This window comes from Chinchilla lanigera, unplaced genomic scaffold (assembly GCF_000276665.1).
Source record: "Chinchilla lanigera isolate Chin_1 unplaced genomic scaffold, ChiLan1.0 scaffold00137, whole genome shotgun sequence".
Taxonomy (NCBI): Eukaryota; Metazoa; Chordata; class Mammalia; order Rodentia; family Chinchillidae; genus Chinchilla; species Chinchilla lanigera.
Window position 1 is genome coordinate 3,366,333 of NW_004955538.1, and position 16,856 is coordinate 3,383,188.

General features: G+C 57.2%; 1 protein-coding gene across 3 annotated transcripts; it reads right to left on the reverse strand.

Annotated features, from left to right (window-relative positions):
* Gpr132 (G protein-coupled receptor 132) lies at positions 1-16,446 on the reverse strand. 3 transcript variants are annotated; one of them, XM_013507895.1, is made up of 4 exons: positions 16,409-16,446; positions 15,683-15,854; positions 6,434-6,538; positions 1-1,913 (listed from the first exon to the last, which is right to left on the reverse strand). In XM_013507895.1, the coding sequence occupies exons 3-4, from the start codon at positions 6,438-6,440 to the stop codon at positions 805-807; spliced, it is 1,116 nt and encodes a 371-aa protein (XP_013363349.1). In that variant the 5' UTR covers positions 6,441-6,538; positions 15,683-15,854; positions 16,409-16,446; the 3' UTR covers positions 1-804. The 3 variants fall into 3 exon arrangements, with proteins under 3 accessions (XP_013363349.1, XP_013363348.1, XP_005410911.1); XM_013507894.1 differs by lacking the exon at positions 16,409-16,446 and having other exon boundaries at positions 15,683-16,008; XM_005410854.2 differs by lacking the exons at positions 15,683-15,854; positions 16,409-16,446 and adding an exon at positions 11,364-11,477.
* Between the last annotated feature and the right edge of the window lie 410 nt (positions 16,447-16,856).

The following is a 16,856-nucleotide window of genomic DNA, read 5'->3' on the forward strand; positions in this document are numbered from 1 at the left end:
TTTTACTTTCCCTATATATATGTGTGTGAGTATATATATGTATTTTTTTTTGACACCTATAATGATGAAGAGTGGCAGACCACAGCTGCCTGACAGACCTGAGGGCTCAACTGGGCTTTCCCAGGCCGCACTCTGGGCATGGCTGGGCTTCCCACCAGCTGTGAGGAGCACCCGGGAGAGGAGTGGCAGAGTCAGTGAGGTAGGTGTCCTTGGCCCCATTTTCCAGATGGGAGGACGGAGGCACCAAGGCGACCTGGCCTTGATGAGGCTCACGGGGCTGGGAGAGGCTCTGACACTGAGCCACAAGGTCTCCCTCTTGCCTACCCTCAGTCAGGACTGGGGGCTGAGTGCAGTCACTTGCTCCTAGGTTCACCATCTGTCCGGAGACCTAGCCCAAGTTCCCTGCAGCAATGAGGCAGATATTGGGGTGGCCCTGTACTCCCCTGCCTCTGGGAGGCCAGCAGCCTGTCACAGCCTCCTGGGGTGATCAACACTTCGGACTAATAGAAGAGGGCAGTCACCCTGCAGGGGGTGGGAGCAGCCACCACTGTACCCCAGCCCCGCCACCACCCCACCCCTGTAGCTCCTGGCGGTGCCCAGGCACTGGGACAGTGACCTTGACCCTCATATTCCTCTGAGACAGAACTGTGGAAGCCCCAGGACACATAGCAGCAAACACCCAGCAACTCTTGCCAAAAAGCACAGAAAATGAAGTCATCAACCAAGCTCTGCCGGCAGCCTGCTGCTGAGGGCAGCCAAGGAAGCCAGCCAGGACGTGTGGCAGATAAAGAGGCCCCCTGCCTGTCACAGCTCCTCGGTCGGGACTTCCAGGGTATACAGGGAGCCCCACTCAGCTGGCTGTGGCCCTGGGGGGTTGCCAGGTGCGGGGAATGTGTAGTTGTGGGTGAGTGCCGTGGGCGAGCCCATCTCTTCCGACTCCTTCCACTGTGTGAGCCTGGGGTCCTCTATCTTCGTGGACCACTTTTTCCAGCCCTGGTGGATTCTGGCCACCTCTTGCCGGGAGTTGTCTGTGACCAGCACATAGATGATGGGGTCAGCCACGCTGTTGACCGTGGACAGGCACAGAAATACCACGGAGGCCGTGTACACACTGGCTTCGAAGGCACAAACGGCGTCCCTGTCCCCTCTGTAGTAGGAGAAGGCAGCGGCTTTGATGAGAAGCACCACGTGATACGGGGCAAAGCAGACCAGGAAGATGAGGACGACCGCGATGGCTGAGTGCTTCACCTTGGCCTTCTGGGCAGTGGTCAGGCCCCCGCTCAGCTTGATGCTACGGAACATGCGGTGGTTGGTGAAGGCAATGATGCCGAGAGGAAGCGCGAAGCCCACGGCAAAGCGTGCGTAGTGGTAGCCAGCGATGCTGGTGTTCATCCGCAGGGGCTCAAAGCAGGTTCCCTTCACCACCTCCATGCGGAACACCGGGGAGTACACGAGCCCGACCAGGACAAAGATGCTCACTGAGATGAGCACAGCGGTCTTCTGGTGGCGGCGGCCCCGGCTTTCCAGCGCGTACACCACTGCTGCGAAGCGGTCGCAGGAGATGCAGCAGAGCAGGAGAATGCTGACGTAGATGTTGCAGAAGAAGATGTAGGCGGTCACTCTGCAGGCACGTGGGCCCAGGGTCCAGTGGTGCTGGTTCCGGATGTAGATGACCCACAGCGGTAGCGTGCTGATGTAGAACAGCTCACAGAGTGCCAGAAAGAACAGGTAGATGGCCAGTGTGTTGCCCTGTAGGGCCTGCAGCAGCGTCAGCCAGGCCGTCAGGCAATTGGCTGGCAGCCCCAGCGCACACACCACACTGTACACCACCAGCAGTGTCACCTTGCTGTCATCGAAGGACACGTTGCAGAGCTCCCCGGCGAGGTCCGGGGCCGCCACCAGGGTGGTGTTTTCTGAGGGAAGAGAAGAGTGAGGATGAGAGTCCTAGGAAAACCCGGGGGGGTTATAGAACTGAGCAAGATCACAGGGCTCTGGACTAGACATGCAAGTGTTCAGAGCCTGTCCAGAAGGACCTGCATGTGTGTGTGTGTGTGTGCGTGTGCGCACTCGTGCACACACGTAGTACTGAGGATTGAACTTGGGTTCTTCCCACTGTGCTACATCCCCAACCCTTTGGTATTTATTATTTTCACTTGATCTTGATAAACTGGCAAATTGCCTAGGCTGGACTTGAACTTGTGATCCTCCTACCTATGCTTCCCAGAAGGCTGGGATTATAGGCATGTGTCACCCCTCTGCATGGATTTTTTTTGAGATAGCGTCTCATTATGCAATTCAGGCTGGCCTTAAACTCACTTTGTAGCCCAGGCTGGCCTCGAGCTTGCAGTGATCCTCCTGCCTCAGGCTCCTGAGTGCTGGGATTAGAGGCATGTGACACCACGCCCAGCTTTTTTTTTTTTTTTTTGAGGCAGAGTCTCCCAACGTAGTTTAGGCTGGCTTGGACTCACTGTGTTTCCAGGTTGGCCTTGAACTCAAGGCAAGGCAAGCCAGGCATGGTGGCGCACACCTGTAATCCCAGCACTAGGGAGGCTGAGGCAGGACAATCGTTTTGAGTTTGAGACCAGCCTGGGCTGCAAAGTGAGCTCAAGGTCAACCTGACTGCATAATGGGACCCTGTCTCAAAAAGACCAAAAAAAAAAAAACTCAAGGCAATCCTCCTGAGTGCTGGGATTGTAGGTGTGTGCCACCACGCCTGGTCCACAGATGGATTTCTAAAACTGTATGTCCTTAGCTCCTGTATGTCCAGCATGCCAGCATCATGGACAAGAACCCAGACCGGGGAGAACTGAGACTTTGCAACTCATTGAGGTCCGTGGGTCTCTAAGCTGAGCAACAGTGTCGGAGTTGGGCACTCTTTGCTGCCCTTTTCCAGAACCGTCCAGCTTTGACCCCACCCCACCTGCTCAAGCCCTGCTGTGCTCATCCTGTCCTCACCCGTAGTTCTCCCACTGCTTTGCCAACTTGAGCACTCAACTACCGAGAAGACAAGACACTGCCTGTCGTAAAGGGGCTGTGTCCACCTCTCTGTAGCTCTGTAGCTCTGTGTTTCGTGTAGCTGAAGCTAATGTTGACTGACACAGAGGCGCTGAAGGTGTTTCTCCCGTGCTGGTGGGCTGAGACTTTCATCCCCTGCATGTCACGGTGTCACAGGGACCTTTATCTCTGAGGTAGGCAGGAGAACGACCTGCTGTCAAAGGGGCTGGGGTCCCCATCCCTGGAACTTGTGAGTGCTGGGCTATGCGGCAGAGGGGTATGGAGACTGGCAACCAGCTGATCGTACAGACGAGCGAGCAGCCTGGCCATTCAGCCCCACACATCGCAAGGTCCTTAAATGTCAGAGAGGAGGAAGGAAAAGGGCAGGGTGATGCGTTCTGAGGGGGCAGTGGACTGGCACCAGCACTCTAAAGGTGGAGGAGGCCACTGGCCAAGGACCGCAGGTGGCCTCTGGCAGGTGGGCGGGGAGGAATCAGACCCCCGTACCCACTGAGGAGCTGACTCGAGACAAGTTCCCAGGATTCCCTGCACCACAGCAATGATCAGGAGGCAAGAGTGGAAAATGGCCAGACAAGAGGCATGTACATCTGCCAGGGTGGACGTGTTTCCTGGGGGCGGGATCCTGCCAGCTCCCTTCCCTCCCACAGGGTGGGGCTGCCCGTCCACCCCCTGCCGACTTCGGGTACCCTGAGAGACCTGGTCACACCTGAGCGGTCGAAGCCTCTCCGTGTGCAGTCATTCGCTGCAGCCACCAGTGCCGTTCCCTATCGCGCTGCTGGGGAGAAGTGTCTCTGCTACTGACCTCTAATGATAATCAGCTACCTTTTGACTACTGTTTGGCGTATTGTTTTCTGGGCTTTCATTTTGAATTTATTTGAATCCTTTCTGTTTGTTTGTACTTTGCTCCCCGACCTCGGACCTGAGGGGGAACCCAGGGCCTTCACATCCCCAGTGCTTTTATTTATTTTTGTTTTCAAACAGGCCATCACTAAGTCTCTAAGTTGCCCAGCTGGACTTGAACTTGCAGTCCTCTTGCTTCAGCCAACTATTTCTAGGCATGGCACATTTCTCTGTGTCCCCCTTTTGTTTTCTGGTTTAGGCTGAAAAGACACGTTGGGGTCCTGACCACCCACACACCAGCGGTGACCTGACTTGGTGAAGGAGTTCTTTCTAGCAGTTCTCTGACAGGTCTGGGGGATGAGAGCAGTCCTCACAAAAAGGGGAAGCTGGGACAGATCCATGCAGGAGACAACGAGAGGACACAGGGGAGGGTGCAGCGGGTTCCCCCTGCCTCCCGAGGTGAGCCTGCCCCGCAGACCCTGGCTGACTTCCAGCCTCCCACATCCTTAGGACAGCAGGTCTGTGGTTCAACCCCTGCCCTGCTCCGCAGCCCTCACTGACTCATCTCTACAGCCCCTGCATGGCTTGGAATTTATTCTTTCATCCTCTAGAGATGACCCTGGAGATGTGAACACATGTTCACAGCCCTCCAAAGCTGCCTAAGCAACATGAGTGTTTTTCTCGGTTCTGGAGGTCAGAGGACCAAGGTCCAGGCTGGCAGAGTACGTGTCAGGTGAGAGCTGTTTCCTGTTCACGGCGGAGGCATCTCGCTGTGCCCACTGGTAGGGAAGGCTGCGGACAGCTCTCTGGGGCCTCTTTCTTATGGGCGCTGACCCCATCCACTCCCAAAGGCCACTTTCCCTGGCCTCTTACGGCCGAGGACGTCGGCCCACCCTGGGGGGCACAGACATCCAGTTCACATCCACAGACATCGCAGACATCTTTAAAATTCTGTTTTTCATTCTCTGCCTAGTATGATTTTTTTCCTCTGCTTGCTTGTTTTTGAGGTGCTGGGGATTAAACCCAGGGCCTCACACATGCTAGGCCAGTGTTCTACCACTGAGCATAATGTTGTGTAACGTGCAGCAAAGAGGCACTTGGAATCCAGGGTCTGAGGCCACAGGACCCGTGACACCTCACAGCGGCCTTGCCCTCCTTCGTCCCCCGCCCAGATATGCTCAGCCGTGCACTTCCGACTTTACCCAGGGCTGCTGAGCAGTTCGGAGTGCAGCCCTCGCCAACCTCCTCTGGCACAGTGACCACTACTCATGCCCTGAAGCAGGCTGAGTGGCCTTGGAGACCATCCAGTCTGTGAGCTCGGATAATGTTGTCCCTGGACCTCCTGGACTCAGGGCCTGTTGACCTCTTGCCCTCTCCACATGGACATCCAGCTGGCTAGGGAAACTCAACACGTCCCACATGCTAGCGTGCCTTCAGGGGCCTGGCCAGCTGTCTGTGGCTTCCTGGGACCTCACCAGCCATGCCTGTGGTGACTGGTCCCTTTAGCAGACTAAACACCGGGATGTCCGCAGAAGAACTGCGCCCTGTCCCCGAAGAAGGGTTATGAGGGAACCAGAAGGCCTGTCTAAGAGCAATGGGTCTGATGCCCTACCCGGCCACTTGTGTGGATTCTCTCATTTTTCTCTGGTAAAATGCACATGAAAGGTTCCATCCTAACCGTTTCTAGGTGTGCAGTTCAGGGCACTAAGCACACTCAGTGCTCTGCGGCTGCCACTGCCACCCACCTCCAGAGCGTCCCCATCTTGCAAGACTAAACCTCTGTCTTCATCAAACACTAACTCCCACCCCCTCCCCAGCTTCCGCACCCCCTTCAACCTTCTGTCTCTGGATCTGAACCCCTGGGGCCTCCTGTGAGTGGTCATCTGGTATCTGTCCTTTTGTGCCTGGTTTATTTCACTCAGCACAGGGTCCTTAAAGCTCATCCACATCGTGACGCAATCTCTGACACCCACAGGTTAAAGTGGCTCACAGTTCGCGTGCATGGTCAGCTGACTGTGATGCAGGTGGAGGACATTCAAGGCCCGGTGGTGTCCATGTCCTCCACAGAGCGGCTCTGGTCCCCTCCCCACCTCCAGTGTCCACTGCAGGGTCCTGGTGGGGCGGGTCCCGTGCCACCTGCTCAGGCCACACAACCTGTTGCCCTTCCCTGGGCACCACACCCCACTGCTGTGGACCTTGGAGGACCAGGCACAGCCCTCATCCCACCTCCCTCCCTGCAGGTGACCGGGGACAAGCCCAGGAGAAGCAGAAGGGCGAAGAGGGGGAGTCTCTTGGTCAGCCCCTCCCTGTACCCCAAGGATGGCCAGCAGGGGACATGTGAGTGGTCACGCCTGGTCATTCTCCCGGGAAGTAGACACAGAGACCAGAACTACTCAAAAGAAGCATGAAGAGGGTACTTTCCATTTTCTTCATGGAGCCCCTCTGGATTTAGTTTTTATTTTGAAAATCTATCCTTGTGAATTTTTGAATTATGAGACCAAGCTGTGGGACAAAGTGCATCTTAGAAACATTCCCCTGGGCCCTCGTAGATGCTTACGACCCCAGGAGGCCCTCTCACCTGGCATAGCTGTGGTCCAGGCTCAGGGCGGCTCCAAAGCAAGCTTCCTCGCCCACGTCATGCGTCTTGCTGCCTAGCGAGGACACCCTGACTGTTCAGAGTAACCTGGGGAAACACAGTGCTGATTACCTTGGGAAAATCAGATGAAGTCACATGAATCAATTCATTCAGCCAAATGGTTAGAGAACATTTATGGTGCACCAAGTCCTCCTGTGGGCACAAAGGGGCCAAAACCACGCACTGGAGGAGACAGCTCTCTAAGCTGCCATGCTGGGAGAACAGGCCATCCGCATGCTGAAGACTGAACCTCGATCATGTCTCCCCCGTGCACTGAACTGTATCAAAATGGATCAGAGATCTAAGTATTAGAACATATTTTGTCTACTGAAAGACAAAATAGGTAAAACTCTTGAAGACATAGGCCTAGGCAAAGACTTTCTGAACAGAACCTCAATTGCACAAGAGATAACACTGAGAATCAACACATGGGATCATATCAAATTAAAAAGTTTCTGGATCCAGGTATGGTTGCACTCTCTTGTAATCCCAACACTGGGGAGGCTGAGGCAGGAGGATTGCTATGAGTTCTAGGCCAGCGTGGGCTACACAGTGAGCACAAGGCCAGTTTGGACTACATAGTGAGTTCAAGGACAGCCTGCATTACAAAGTGAGACCCTGTCTCAAAAAAAAAAATCATTTTGTGGGCTATAATAGCAGATTCTTAATATACAAAGAAATTGCAACACATCAACAAAAGAACCCAACAGAAGAAATGATCTAAGCTGGTGGGCATCAAAGCATGACTTTGTACATCATAAACATTCACAATGTTGTGTCATTTAGTAAAGCTGAGGTGTGGGAAGGAAAGCCAGGAGCTTTCACACACAAAAAAAAAGAAAAAAAAAATACTCCTAAAAATCCTAGAACTACTCAATTCCACTACAACCAAAGAAATACAAGAACAAACATGTGATAAGTTTTCTGTCCATCAGATGATTTTCTGTCCATCAGGTTGGCAAAATAAGGCCTCCAGCTGTCAGTATGGCAGGACAGGGCAGCCTGTATCAGCTGACTGCAGGGTCCCGTGCCAGGTTCCCGGGTGTGAGCTTGCAGCGCGCTTCCAAAATTCTTGAATGTGCTCAGCTTTTAACTTGCCAAAGGCCCTCCTAGGGACTTTTTCCTGCACATAATGACCTGGGAAAAGAGTCTGTCCCGCATGAAGGGAGGCGAGGCCCTCGGCACATGGCACGGCAGGGACACGGGTACCCAGTGGGCCTGTCCCTCTGCCTCTCTGACAGGTAGCCCCTACAATGGGCTCCACTCTCACCAGCCAAAGAGGGTCTGGGGCAAGCAAGGCTCCACGCCCTCCCTCAGATGCTGTGGAGGACCTCAGCGCCCCAGAAACTCAGGGGCCAGCTCAGGCCACAGGGTCCCGCTCTGCACCAACAGGGCGCAGAGGGTGGAGGCTGAGCCTTAGCTGGGGGCTGCTTCACTGCTCCGGGAGGCTGAGCACCACACATGCCCCGAGGTGCTGCCCTGAGTCAGACAGGGTCCTCTGTGGTCAGGAACCCAGGAAGCCACTCCCAGGCGCAGCAGAGCCCGACCCCCGCCCCAGGGTCACCCAGGGGGCTGTGCTCAGCTTCCCTGCCTAACCTTCAAGTGTTTCTAGGCTCCAGATAACAGGAAAGAGATGTGTACCTGAAATAACAGGAAGTTCGCTAACTTAGAAGAGCATTAACCATTTACCAGTCCAATTATTTAAATACAAGTTGACCAAAACTTGCATATTTTTTCGAGGATTTTTATAAGATAACAGGAAATGGGCCACCGCCTCTTCCTGTCGTGCACGGCCCACCCCCACACTGGAGGGTGCACTTCTGTTCCTACTGTTACTCCCTCTGCAAAGCCTGTTTCTTCTCTTACCATTAATAAAACTTTACTACAGTATATATATATATATATATATATATATATATATATATATACTCACAGGACATATAAAAATGACAATTTTATCAAATTTACTCAATACAAGAAGGGACTGGTAGGGTCAGGGATATAGTCAGTGGCACTGCGCCTGCCTGGCAAGTGTAAGGTCCTGAGTTTGATTCCCCATACCAAAACAAAACAGTGGTTGAAATGACACTTGTCTGAGCATAGCTTTGGATAGTACGTAAACAAACGTGCTGCCCAAGTAATGCAGGGTTAAACTGCTTTTTTACTTTCTTTTGTACCAGGAATCGAACTCAGCACCTTGCACTTGCCAGGCAGGCCTGTACCACTGAGCTATACCCCTGGCCCTGGGGTAAACTGTTAAGTGGTTAAAGCAACACCTCAATGACCTCGATGTGCATTCAAAAGTGAACTGCTGCAGGAAAACCAAGAGGAACTGCTCCGCTGCCAGGCCCCTCTGGGGTCTCTCCAAGCAAATATGTGGGTTCCAGTCTCAGGACTGTGCTAAAATTGGCTGGGAAGCAGGCCTGCCCTCCCTGGCCTCAGGTTGGCCCCCAGGAGGTGACTTGGGGGACACTCTAGTGTCCTCAGGACCCTCCCACTCCGAACTCTGGATGGCACCCAGGTCCAAGGTCTGGGGCTGACACAGGGCTTGCTGACCACTCCTGAAATGGGGGTGCCAGGGTGGGAAGCAGCGGCCCTGCCAAGGGGAGCTAGGCAGGGTCTCTAGCTCGCGGGGGAGGGGGTTCTTGTGGGCTGGGGATGCCAGTGCTCTCTGGTGCTGCAGTCTGTCCTCCCAGCGGGGTCGTTGGCAGGCAAAAGAGCAGCAATGATTGCGGGGACCAGCAGCCTGAGACCCACACACATTCTGCTCCAGAGCAGAGGCCCCGGTCAGCGTCAGAATGCACGCAGAGGCCCCACAGGGCTTCCGGACACCCACCCACTTCCCTGTCCCTGTACAGACCCACAGAAACCAGCCCAGAAGGACGCTCCTGCAAGGGTCACGCCACCTGTTCACATGGGGGGAGCTCTATGGACCACCTTGGCAAAAGCCAGAGGAAGTGAGACCCCAATGGAAAGTCCCAGCCGCTCCTCTCTGCTGCAGGCCGAGTGCCCTGTCACAGTGAGGCAGGGGCACACTGGGGGAGGGGGGGGCTGGCCAGGGGAGGTGCTACGGTCACTGCTTAGCCCAGCTGGGCAGCACAGGTTCTGATACCTTAATCTGGGGCCATCTCAGCTGGCCACAGCAAAGGGGCCGACAGGGGGCCCCCGTGGGACAGCCCAGTTTTCCACTACCTAGACATCAGATCCTCAGTGCTATGACCAAGCACGGCTGCTGGGTGCTCAGCGCATCTCCCACCCTGGCTTTGCCTGGCACAGCTGCCAGAGGGGCCCACGGCTTTGGGTCAGCCCTAGTCCGAGTCCCACAGCACCCATGCTCTGGATGCCTGACCCAGGGTCCCCTCCATGGTGGCTCCATGCGGTGCTCACAGCTGGGTGGCTTCCTCATGGGAAGGCCTCTGCCCAGGAGAGCAGGGGTAGCCAGAGGTGACCCTGGAGAGGTCCGGGACGGGGGCTCCCTGGAGGATGCCTGAGGAGACTGTCTCCCAGCTGGAGGGCTCCCTGCAGGGCTGAGGGCAGGTGACAGGAGGTGAGGAGTCGCAGACTCGGGCCTGGCTCGGCTGCAAGGCCCCTCACATCAGAGCAAGGCCCGCCACGCAGTGCCCACGCCACCTGCAAGGCTCTCGGCGAGCCTGCTGCTGTGACGCCTTCCAGGGTCTGGTGGCCTCACACTGGTCCTGGATTTGTGCTCTGAGGGACCTGCAGCCTCAGGGCAGCATGGTGGCCCTGGGACATCTCTCAGGTGGCTGTGGTGGCCCTGGGTCTCTTCCAGGTGCCCTGCCAGCCCCAGGCACTGTGCACACTTCACCTCCTGGTCTCCCAGTGGGGTCGGGTGTCTTCAGCCCACACCTCCCTCAAGCCCGCGCGTCCCGTGTCCCCTCACGTCTCTTTGCAGCCTGGCCAGAGCCCCGCCAGCGCCCTGCACCCCGCTGGTAGCTCCAGTCCATCTGTCCCCTCAGGCTCACCCCTTCAGGCTCAGTCCTATTTGTCCCTTCGAGCAGACCCCTCCTGGCTCTCCACACCTCAAGGGCACTCAGATCTCAGGGTCACTGGTAGCAGTGGTGCCTGACCACTGTCCACACCGTGCCAGGCTTGGGGAATGCCCCCGCCTGCATCAGCACCATGCCCTGCACCACTGCCGGGCAGCTGGACCCTCTCCAGCCTTGCCCTTCCACACCCTCCTGTGCTACAGGCCCTGCAGGGAACGATGACTCCACCTGCATCTGTCCTGGTGCTGGATGCACAGCGGGCAGAACCACGGCCCCAGGAGCAGTGGCCACACACTGACCCTGCCACAGGACATGGTTCCTGTTCCCCACCAAGGCAAGGGAGATGCGTGTTTCTGCAGCACACTTTCCACTGGACTCCTAGGTCCTCACCCCATGTCTCTGTCCTCCTCTCAGGCTGGCCGGCTCCCTAGAACATCATGCCAGGGGCCTGAACAGAAATACTGAGAATAACCGGTCAGCCCAGCCCTGGGTATGCAGCCCAGGTCCACCAGCCCAGCAGAACAGATGGAGGCCTGCTGTGGCTGGCACTCTGCACACCACCCAGGGAGCCCGTAAGCTGCCAGCCCTTGGGTCTCCCCATCTAGCAGAGCCCTGCCAGCTGCCTTGCTCCACTCCTGCCTCTGTGCCTGAGCAGCCCTGGAGGGAAAGAGCCCTAGGTCCCCAACCAAGCCACCTGGGACTCGGAGCTGTCAGAATGCCTGTGGCTGGTGGGCACCACACCTCTGGGTGCACCCGGGGCATAAGCCCAGGACGTGAGCCTCAGTGGGGCTTTGTGCCTTTACCAGCAGATCACTGGGTCCTTGGTTCCCTGGGCCCACTCCCCAGCCCCCAGCCTGGTACCTTACCTGGGCTATCCCACAGCAGAGCCACATGCCCGCCCTGCTTGCTGCAGGCAGGTTTCAGGAAGTCCCAGCTCCGGCCCCAGCCCCAGCCCCCACCCGCTGTGGGCCTGTGCTGAAACTCCTCTAGTCTAACCACAGAGCCTGGGGTGGGGGTGGCCTGGGGCGGGTGTAATCTGTCCTGACAGCCTCAGGGCCTCCTCACTTTCCTGGGGGCAGATGGCAGGAAGTGGCTCCAGACCTGCAGTCTGCGCTGTGACACTGCCCCAGCAAGGCCTTGCCCTTGTCAGGGAGCCAAGCTGCAGCCAAGGGACTGAGGCCAGGGGACACGAGGGCCAGGTGGCTCCGTCTGAGGTGGTGCCATGCCGGCCCCATGTGTCCCCAGTCAGACAAGGTGACAACAGGACACCCCAGGAAGGGCCCTGAGGAGGCAGGTCCAGTCCTTCCTCAGTGGGGGCTCTGCACTGGGTGTGCCCAGACAGGCACCAACTTCAAGCACGGCCCAGCAGTGCCACAGCCCTGCCCTCCTGCTGCCCCTTCCTCCAGGGCCCTGGGGAGGATCAGCCGGCAGCTGCCCCGGTGTTGGCCTGGGCTTCTTCCTTCCAGGGCCAAACCCGGGTTGGCCGAGGTCCCTGGCGGTGGGCTTGTCTGTGCCAGGCCAGGAGGGGCGGGGTGGGGGCTGGGTGAGGGTGCCCGGCACAGTCACAGTCCCTGAGTGCTGCCTGACCCCCATGGGTTTCTCCCCGTGACTTGCTGAGCCCTAGAACAGAGCATTTGGGATGCAAACATGGCCCAGTCTTCCTGGCAGATGTCAGCTGGCAGCAGGTGTACCCGCTGTGTCACGTGACCTCCTGTGCCTGAGGGCTGGCTCTGGGTTTCCGGGTGCCCAACTTTCCTTGACACTGCAAGGTGTCTGGCCCAGTCCTGCTCTTCCAGCAGTGGGGCCGGGGCTGGCCCAGGGCAGGGGCTGGGCCCAAGCATCTCCAGGACTCCTGTGTACGGGGCACCAGGCAGGGCGGTCACAGCCCTGATCCAGGCAGCTGTGGCCAGTGTGTCCCAGGCCATGTGGCTGGAGGCCCCGCCCTGAACAGCAATCTTTAGGTTCTGTGTGGGTGGTGTTAGAGTCCCTAGAAAGCTGGCTTACAGGGCCTCAGCCACCCAGAAACACACCTGCCGGGGCTGTGGCCTCAGGGCTCAGGCGTACCACATTCACCACCAACCACTGTCCACCACCCCTTCACCCCCGTGCCGGATCCCTTCTCGGAGAGCACAGGTGTCCAGGCTGTGGCACAGTGGACCTGGCCTGTCACCAGGCAGCCTGCTGGGGATGCTGGGCAGTCCACCACCTCTGTGGGCTGCGGAGTGGCAAGCTGCAGTGACCCTGCCCTCTGTGCCTGCCAGCCCTGGCTTGGCAGCAAGGGCCTCCCCAAGCAGCTGGGTGGCCCCACCTCCTCCAAGCCACATGGGTTGGTTTCTTCTCTCTAAAGACTTACGGACTTTTATTTTATTGTGGTCAGATCACATCCTAAAAAGCACCATTTCTATGTGAACAGGTCGTGGCTCTAACACCAGGACTCTGTGTGGCTGTCACGCCATCCACCCTCAGGACCTTGTCACCTGGTGAAACAGGAACTGCTCACCCACTAACCCCACCGCCACATGGCCCTGCCACTCTCTCTGTTCCAGACTTCATTACAGGAGCCTCACACACTAGTTGTCTTTCTGGCCACAGGTTTCCCTGAGCACAGCACCCTCTGAATTCTTCCACACTGCCACAGGCATCAGAATTTCCTCCTTTTCAGGGCTACATAGTGTCCCCCTGTGCAGAGGGTCCACTTGCTTGAGTGTCATCCCGGGTGGACATTTGTGTGGCTGCCACCTCCTGGCTGCTGTGAACAAGACGTTACAGATTTTGCCTCCTTGGTACTCTGCCAGTCATTATTATTATTTTTTTTTTGTACTGGGAATCAAACTCAGGACCGTGCACTTGCCAGGCAGGCGCTGTGCTGCAGACCTACATCCCTGGCTCTAGTTGTTATTGTTGATGATGGTCCAGTTATCCCAGATTTTACAAGTTTCCCATGTGCCAGTGCGGATGACAGCATGGTTGTCCCCTTGGTCTTGTGACAATTGCCCGTCTGTCGTGGAGATGACGGGTCCGGCTGGCCAGGTGACTGCCCTTAGAAAGAGCCTCCCTGGCTTCTGGGACTCCCGGGCAGCCTGGTCTGGCCAGCGTCCGTCCTCACTGCTCCCTCCCTTCCTGATGCCACATGGGGACACAGAGGGGAAGGCCAGCTTTCTGGGGATTTCCACGGGGTGACCCTGTTGCACGTCAGAGAGCACAAGGTCCCCAGTTCTAACCAGAGACATTCTGAGAACAGAGAGGGGAGGAAAGGGGCTTTTGAGCTGCATCTGCCCCAGAATTTGCCAACAGGGACTGCCCTCCTGGTTTCCTGAGGCCGGTGCCAATGCCTGGAAGCTAGACCCCAACAGCCTGGCCTCACCCATGGGCCTGGGCTCTGCCATCGTCCGTTACAGGGTCCCAGAAGGTCCCTCAGGGCTGCCACCCTGGCCCTCCACCCTGTGGGTCTCCCCATCCTCAGTGATGTTCCATGGCCACCCCTGCTGACGATCCCCACGCACCCCTGGCCTGGGCCTCTCCTTGCAGGTTGCAGGGGTCACTGAGCATCTGAGATCCAAGCATCTGTGAGGGGCGGGCGGGGGCCCAGGTTCTCCACCCAGTGAGCCCCTCCCCTTGGGCGCCTTGCCCCTGCAGTCTGCAATCTCTCTGACCCAGGGATCTCTCTCTCTGCTCCTGCTCTAGTTCCAAAGCCCCAGATTTCCAACAGGGCCTCAAGCTCTGTGCCCACTCTCAGCAACTCTTAGGAACTGGATTTTCTGCTTTTAGGGGGTTTTTTGTTTGTTTTTTGAGACGGGGTCTTACTGTGCAGTTCAGGCTGACCTTGAGCTCACTTTGTAGCCCAGGTTGGTCTAGAACTCACAACAATCCTCCTGCCTCAGCCTCCCGAGTGCTGGAATTACAGACGTGCACCACCATGCCGGGAGATTTTCTGCTTTTGGTTTTATTTTTTTGGTTTTCATTTTTTTGGGGTTTCTTTGAGGTACTGGGGACTGAACCCAGGGCCTTTACTACAGCTACAGCCCCAGCCCCTTTTTACTTTTTCTTTTGAGACAAAGTCTCCCTAAGTCACTAAATTGCCTGAACTGATCTTAAACTTGTGAATGTCCTGTCTCATTCTCCAAAGTGCTGTGATTACAGGTGTGCACCTCTATGCCCTGCAGGAACTATTTGTTTTTATCCTAAGGCTTCCTTGAGACAGGAAGAGTCCCGAGACTAGCGCCATCCCAGACCTCCGGGTGTGCGGGCAAGGACAGGGACAGTAGGGCTGTCTGTCCCCAGGGCTCTGTCTGATGAGTCAGCTTTGGACCACACAGAAATACAGAAGTGCAACTGAAAGGGGTCCCACCTCTGCCATCTAGCAGGCCCCACCCAGCTCTGGAGCAAGCACAGAGCTGGAGGATGAGGCTTGAGCCCTGCTCTACCCCCATGGCACCCCCAGGAAGCTTCAAGTGGCTCTGTGCGTGCCACACGGAGGGCCTGACAGAGGCCCGGGGCAGGCTGGAAAGTGGACATTGGATTTTTCCAAACTGAGCATGGGCATGCACAGGAGAAATCCCAGCACCCTGAGAGGCTGAAGCAGGAGGGCCACAAGTTCAAGCCCCGCCTGGGAAACTCAGTAACTCATCAAGACTGTCCCAGAATTTTAAGAAATAAAAAAAGCTGGGGATGTAGCTCAGTGTGAAAGCCCTGGGATCAATCCCCAGCACCACAAAAACAAAAGACAAAACAGCAGGAGAGAAGAAAAAGGAAAGGGAAGGGAAGGGAAGGGAAAGGGAGGGGAGGGAAGAACAAAACAGAGTTTCCCCTCCTAGAGGTGGGCGTGGCCAAGCCTTCTTCCCCAGCCCACCCCCCCCTCCCCTGGGAGCACGGCCAGGCTGGAGGACCTCATCCAGGTGAGGGACCTGCTGGCCCCATCAGGCCCAGCCCTGGCCTCTCCCGCAGCGGCCCCATGCTGGCAGTGAGGTCAGCGCAGCGGTGAATGCAGAGCTCCCCAGGCCCAGGACCACATGCCCTCTGCACCCTCTACCTCTGCATCAAAAGCAGAAGTGCTGTGGGCGGGGGACCCCGGAGGTGCCACTCGGCCCCTCTCCTCCGCCACCCGGCCCTTGACACAGCCCAGATCCTGTGGGGAGACACTGCCCACGTGGAAAACACCCGCTGACGTTGGAGCACCCACACTCACCGGGTCATCGATTCCCCCAAGGCTGTCAGAGTGCAGCCACCCCACCTCCTGGAGCTTACAGAGCGGCCAAGGTGGGGGATCCAGGCTGCTGTCCTGGGGAGCCCCTCAGTTGTCACCAGCCGGGGAAGACCAGGCAGACGGCCCCCAGCAGCCTCTGTGAGCAGGCCATGACCTGAGGGAGATCTGTGCTAGGGGGCCCCAGTCCAAGCGGGGGCCCTCATATCTCCAGGCACAGAAGAGACCACGGGGAAGCTCTGTGCAGGCCACACCCCATCCTGGAGAGGCAGGGAATGGGGGGGCAGGGGCTGATCCCCGCCCAGAACAGGACAAAGAGAGGGAACTCTCCTCCCACCTGAAAAGCTCTGACCATGTGGTGCTGGCCGCTTCCCGAGTGCACCCAAAGGCCCGCCCAGAAGGCTTCCTCTAGGTGGAAGGTCAGCCCCAGCCCCTGTCACGCCCTGCATCCCTGCCTGCAGCACCCGCCACCTCCTCCCCTCCACAGGATCACACCTGCTGTGCTGCACACAAGCGTGCACAGGTGGGCACAGATGTGCACACACACACAGATATGCTCAAACCCTGCTCACTCCAGGCACTGGGGGTGCGAGCCGTGCTCTGGACTGGCCAGCCCTGCTGCCCTGTTCCCTGAGCTGCTCCCTCTGGACCAGGAGGTGGAGGCTTCTCCTGGAACCCCAGACTTTGGATCAGGGTTAGGGCAGCACTCACCTCTGTCCTCCTCCAAGACTTCACCTGCAGAACGGGTCCTTCAAGCCCCTGGAGTCTGCCTGGGAAGACGGAGGTGTTGCTTCAGTCGGCCACGGGGAGCTGTTTGTTTTTCTGGCCACTTAGTTCATTACATCTACATTTTCAGAAGCAGTTTCACAGCGGCAGAGTCCTCCCTCCTCTACCATGGTCAGGGCCCAGCAGTCCCATCACCCACAACACCCTCCTGTGCCCTTGGGGTGCGTTCTGATCCCTTCCTTCTCCCCAGCTCTGCCTTCCCAAGCCCGGGGATGGAACTGTGCAGTTAGCAGCCTGCTGAATCCAGCTATTTCACAAAGAAGGCCACAGGTGAGATCTTGTGGGAACTGGCAACTCACTCCTGTGGCTACCTAGTAGTATTCCACCTTAGGGACGGGTCATGGTTCTTTATCTATTCACCAGCTGCAGAACA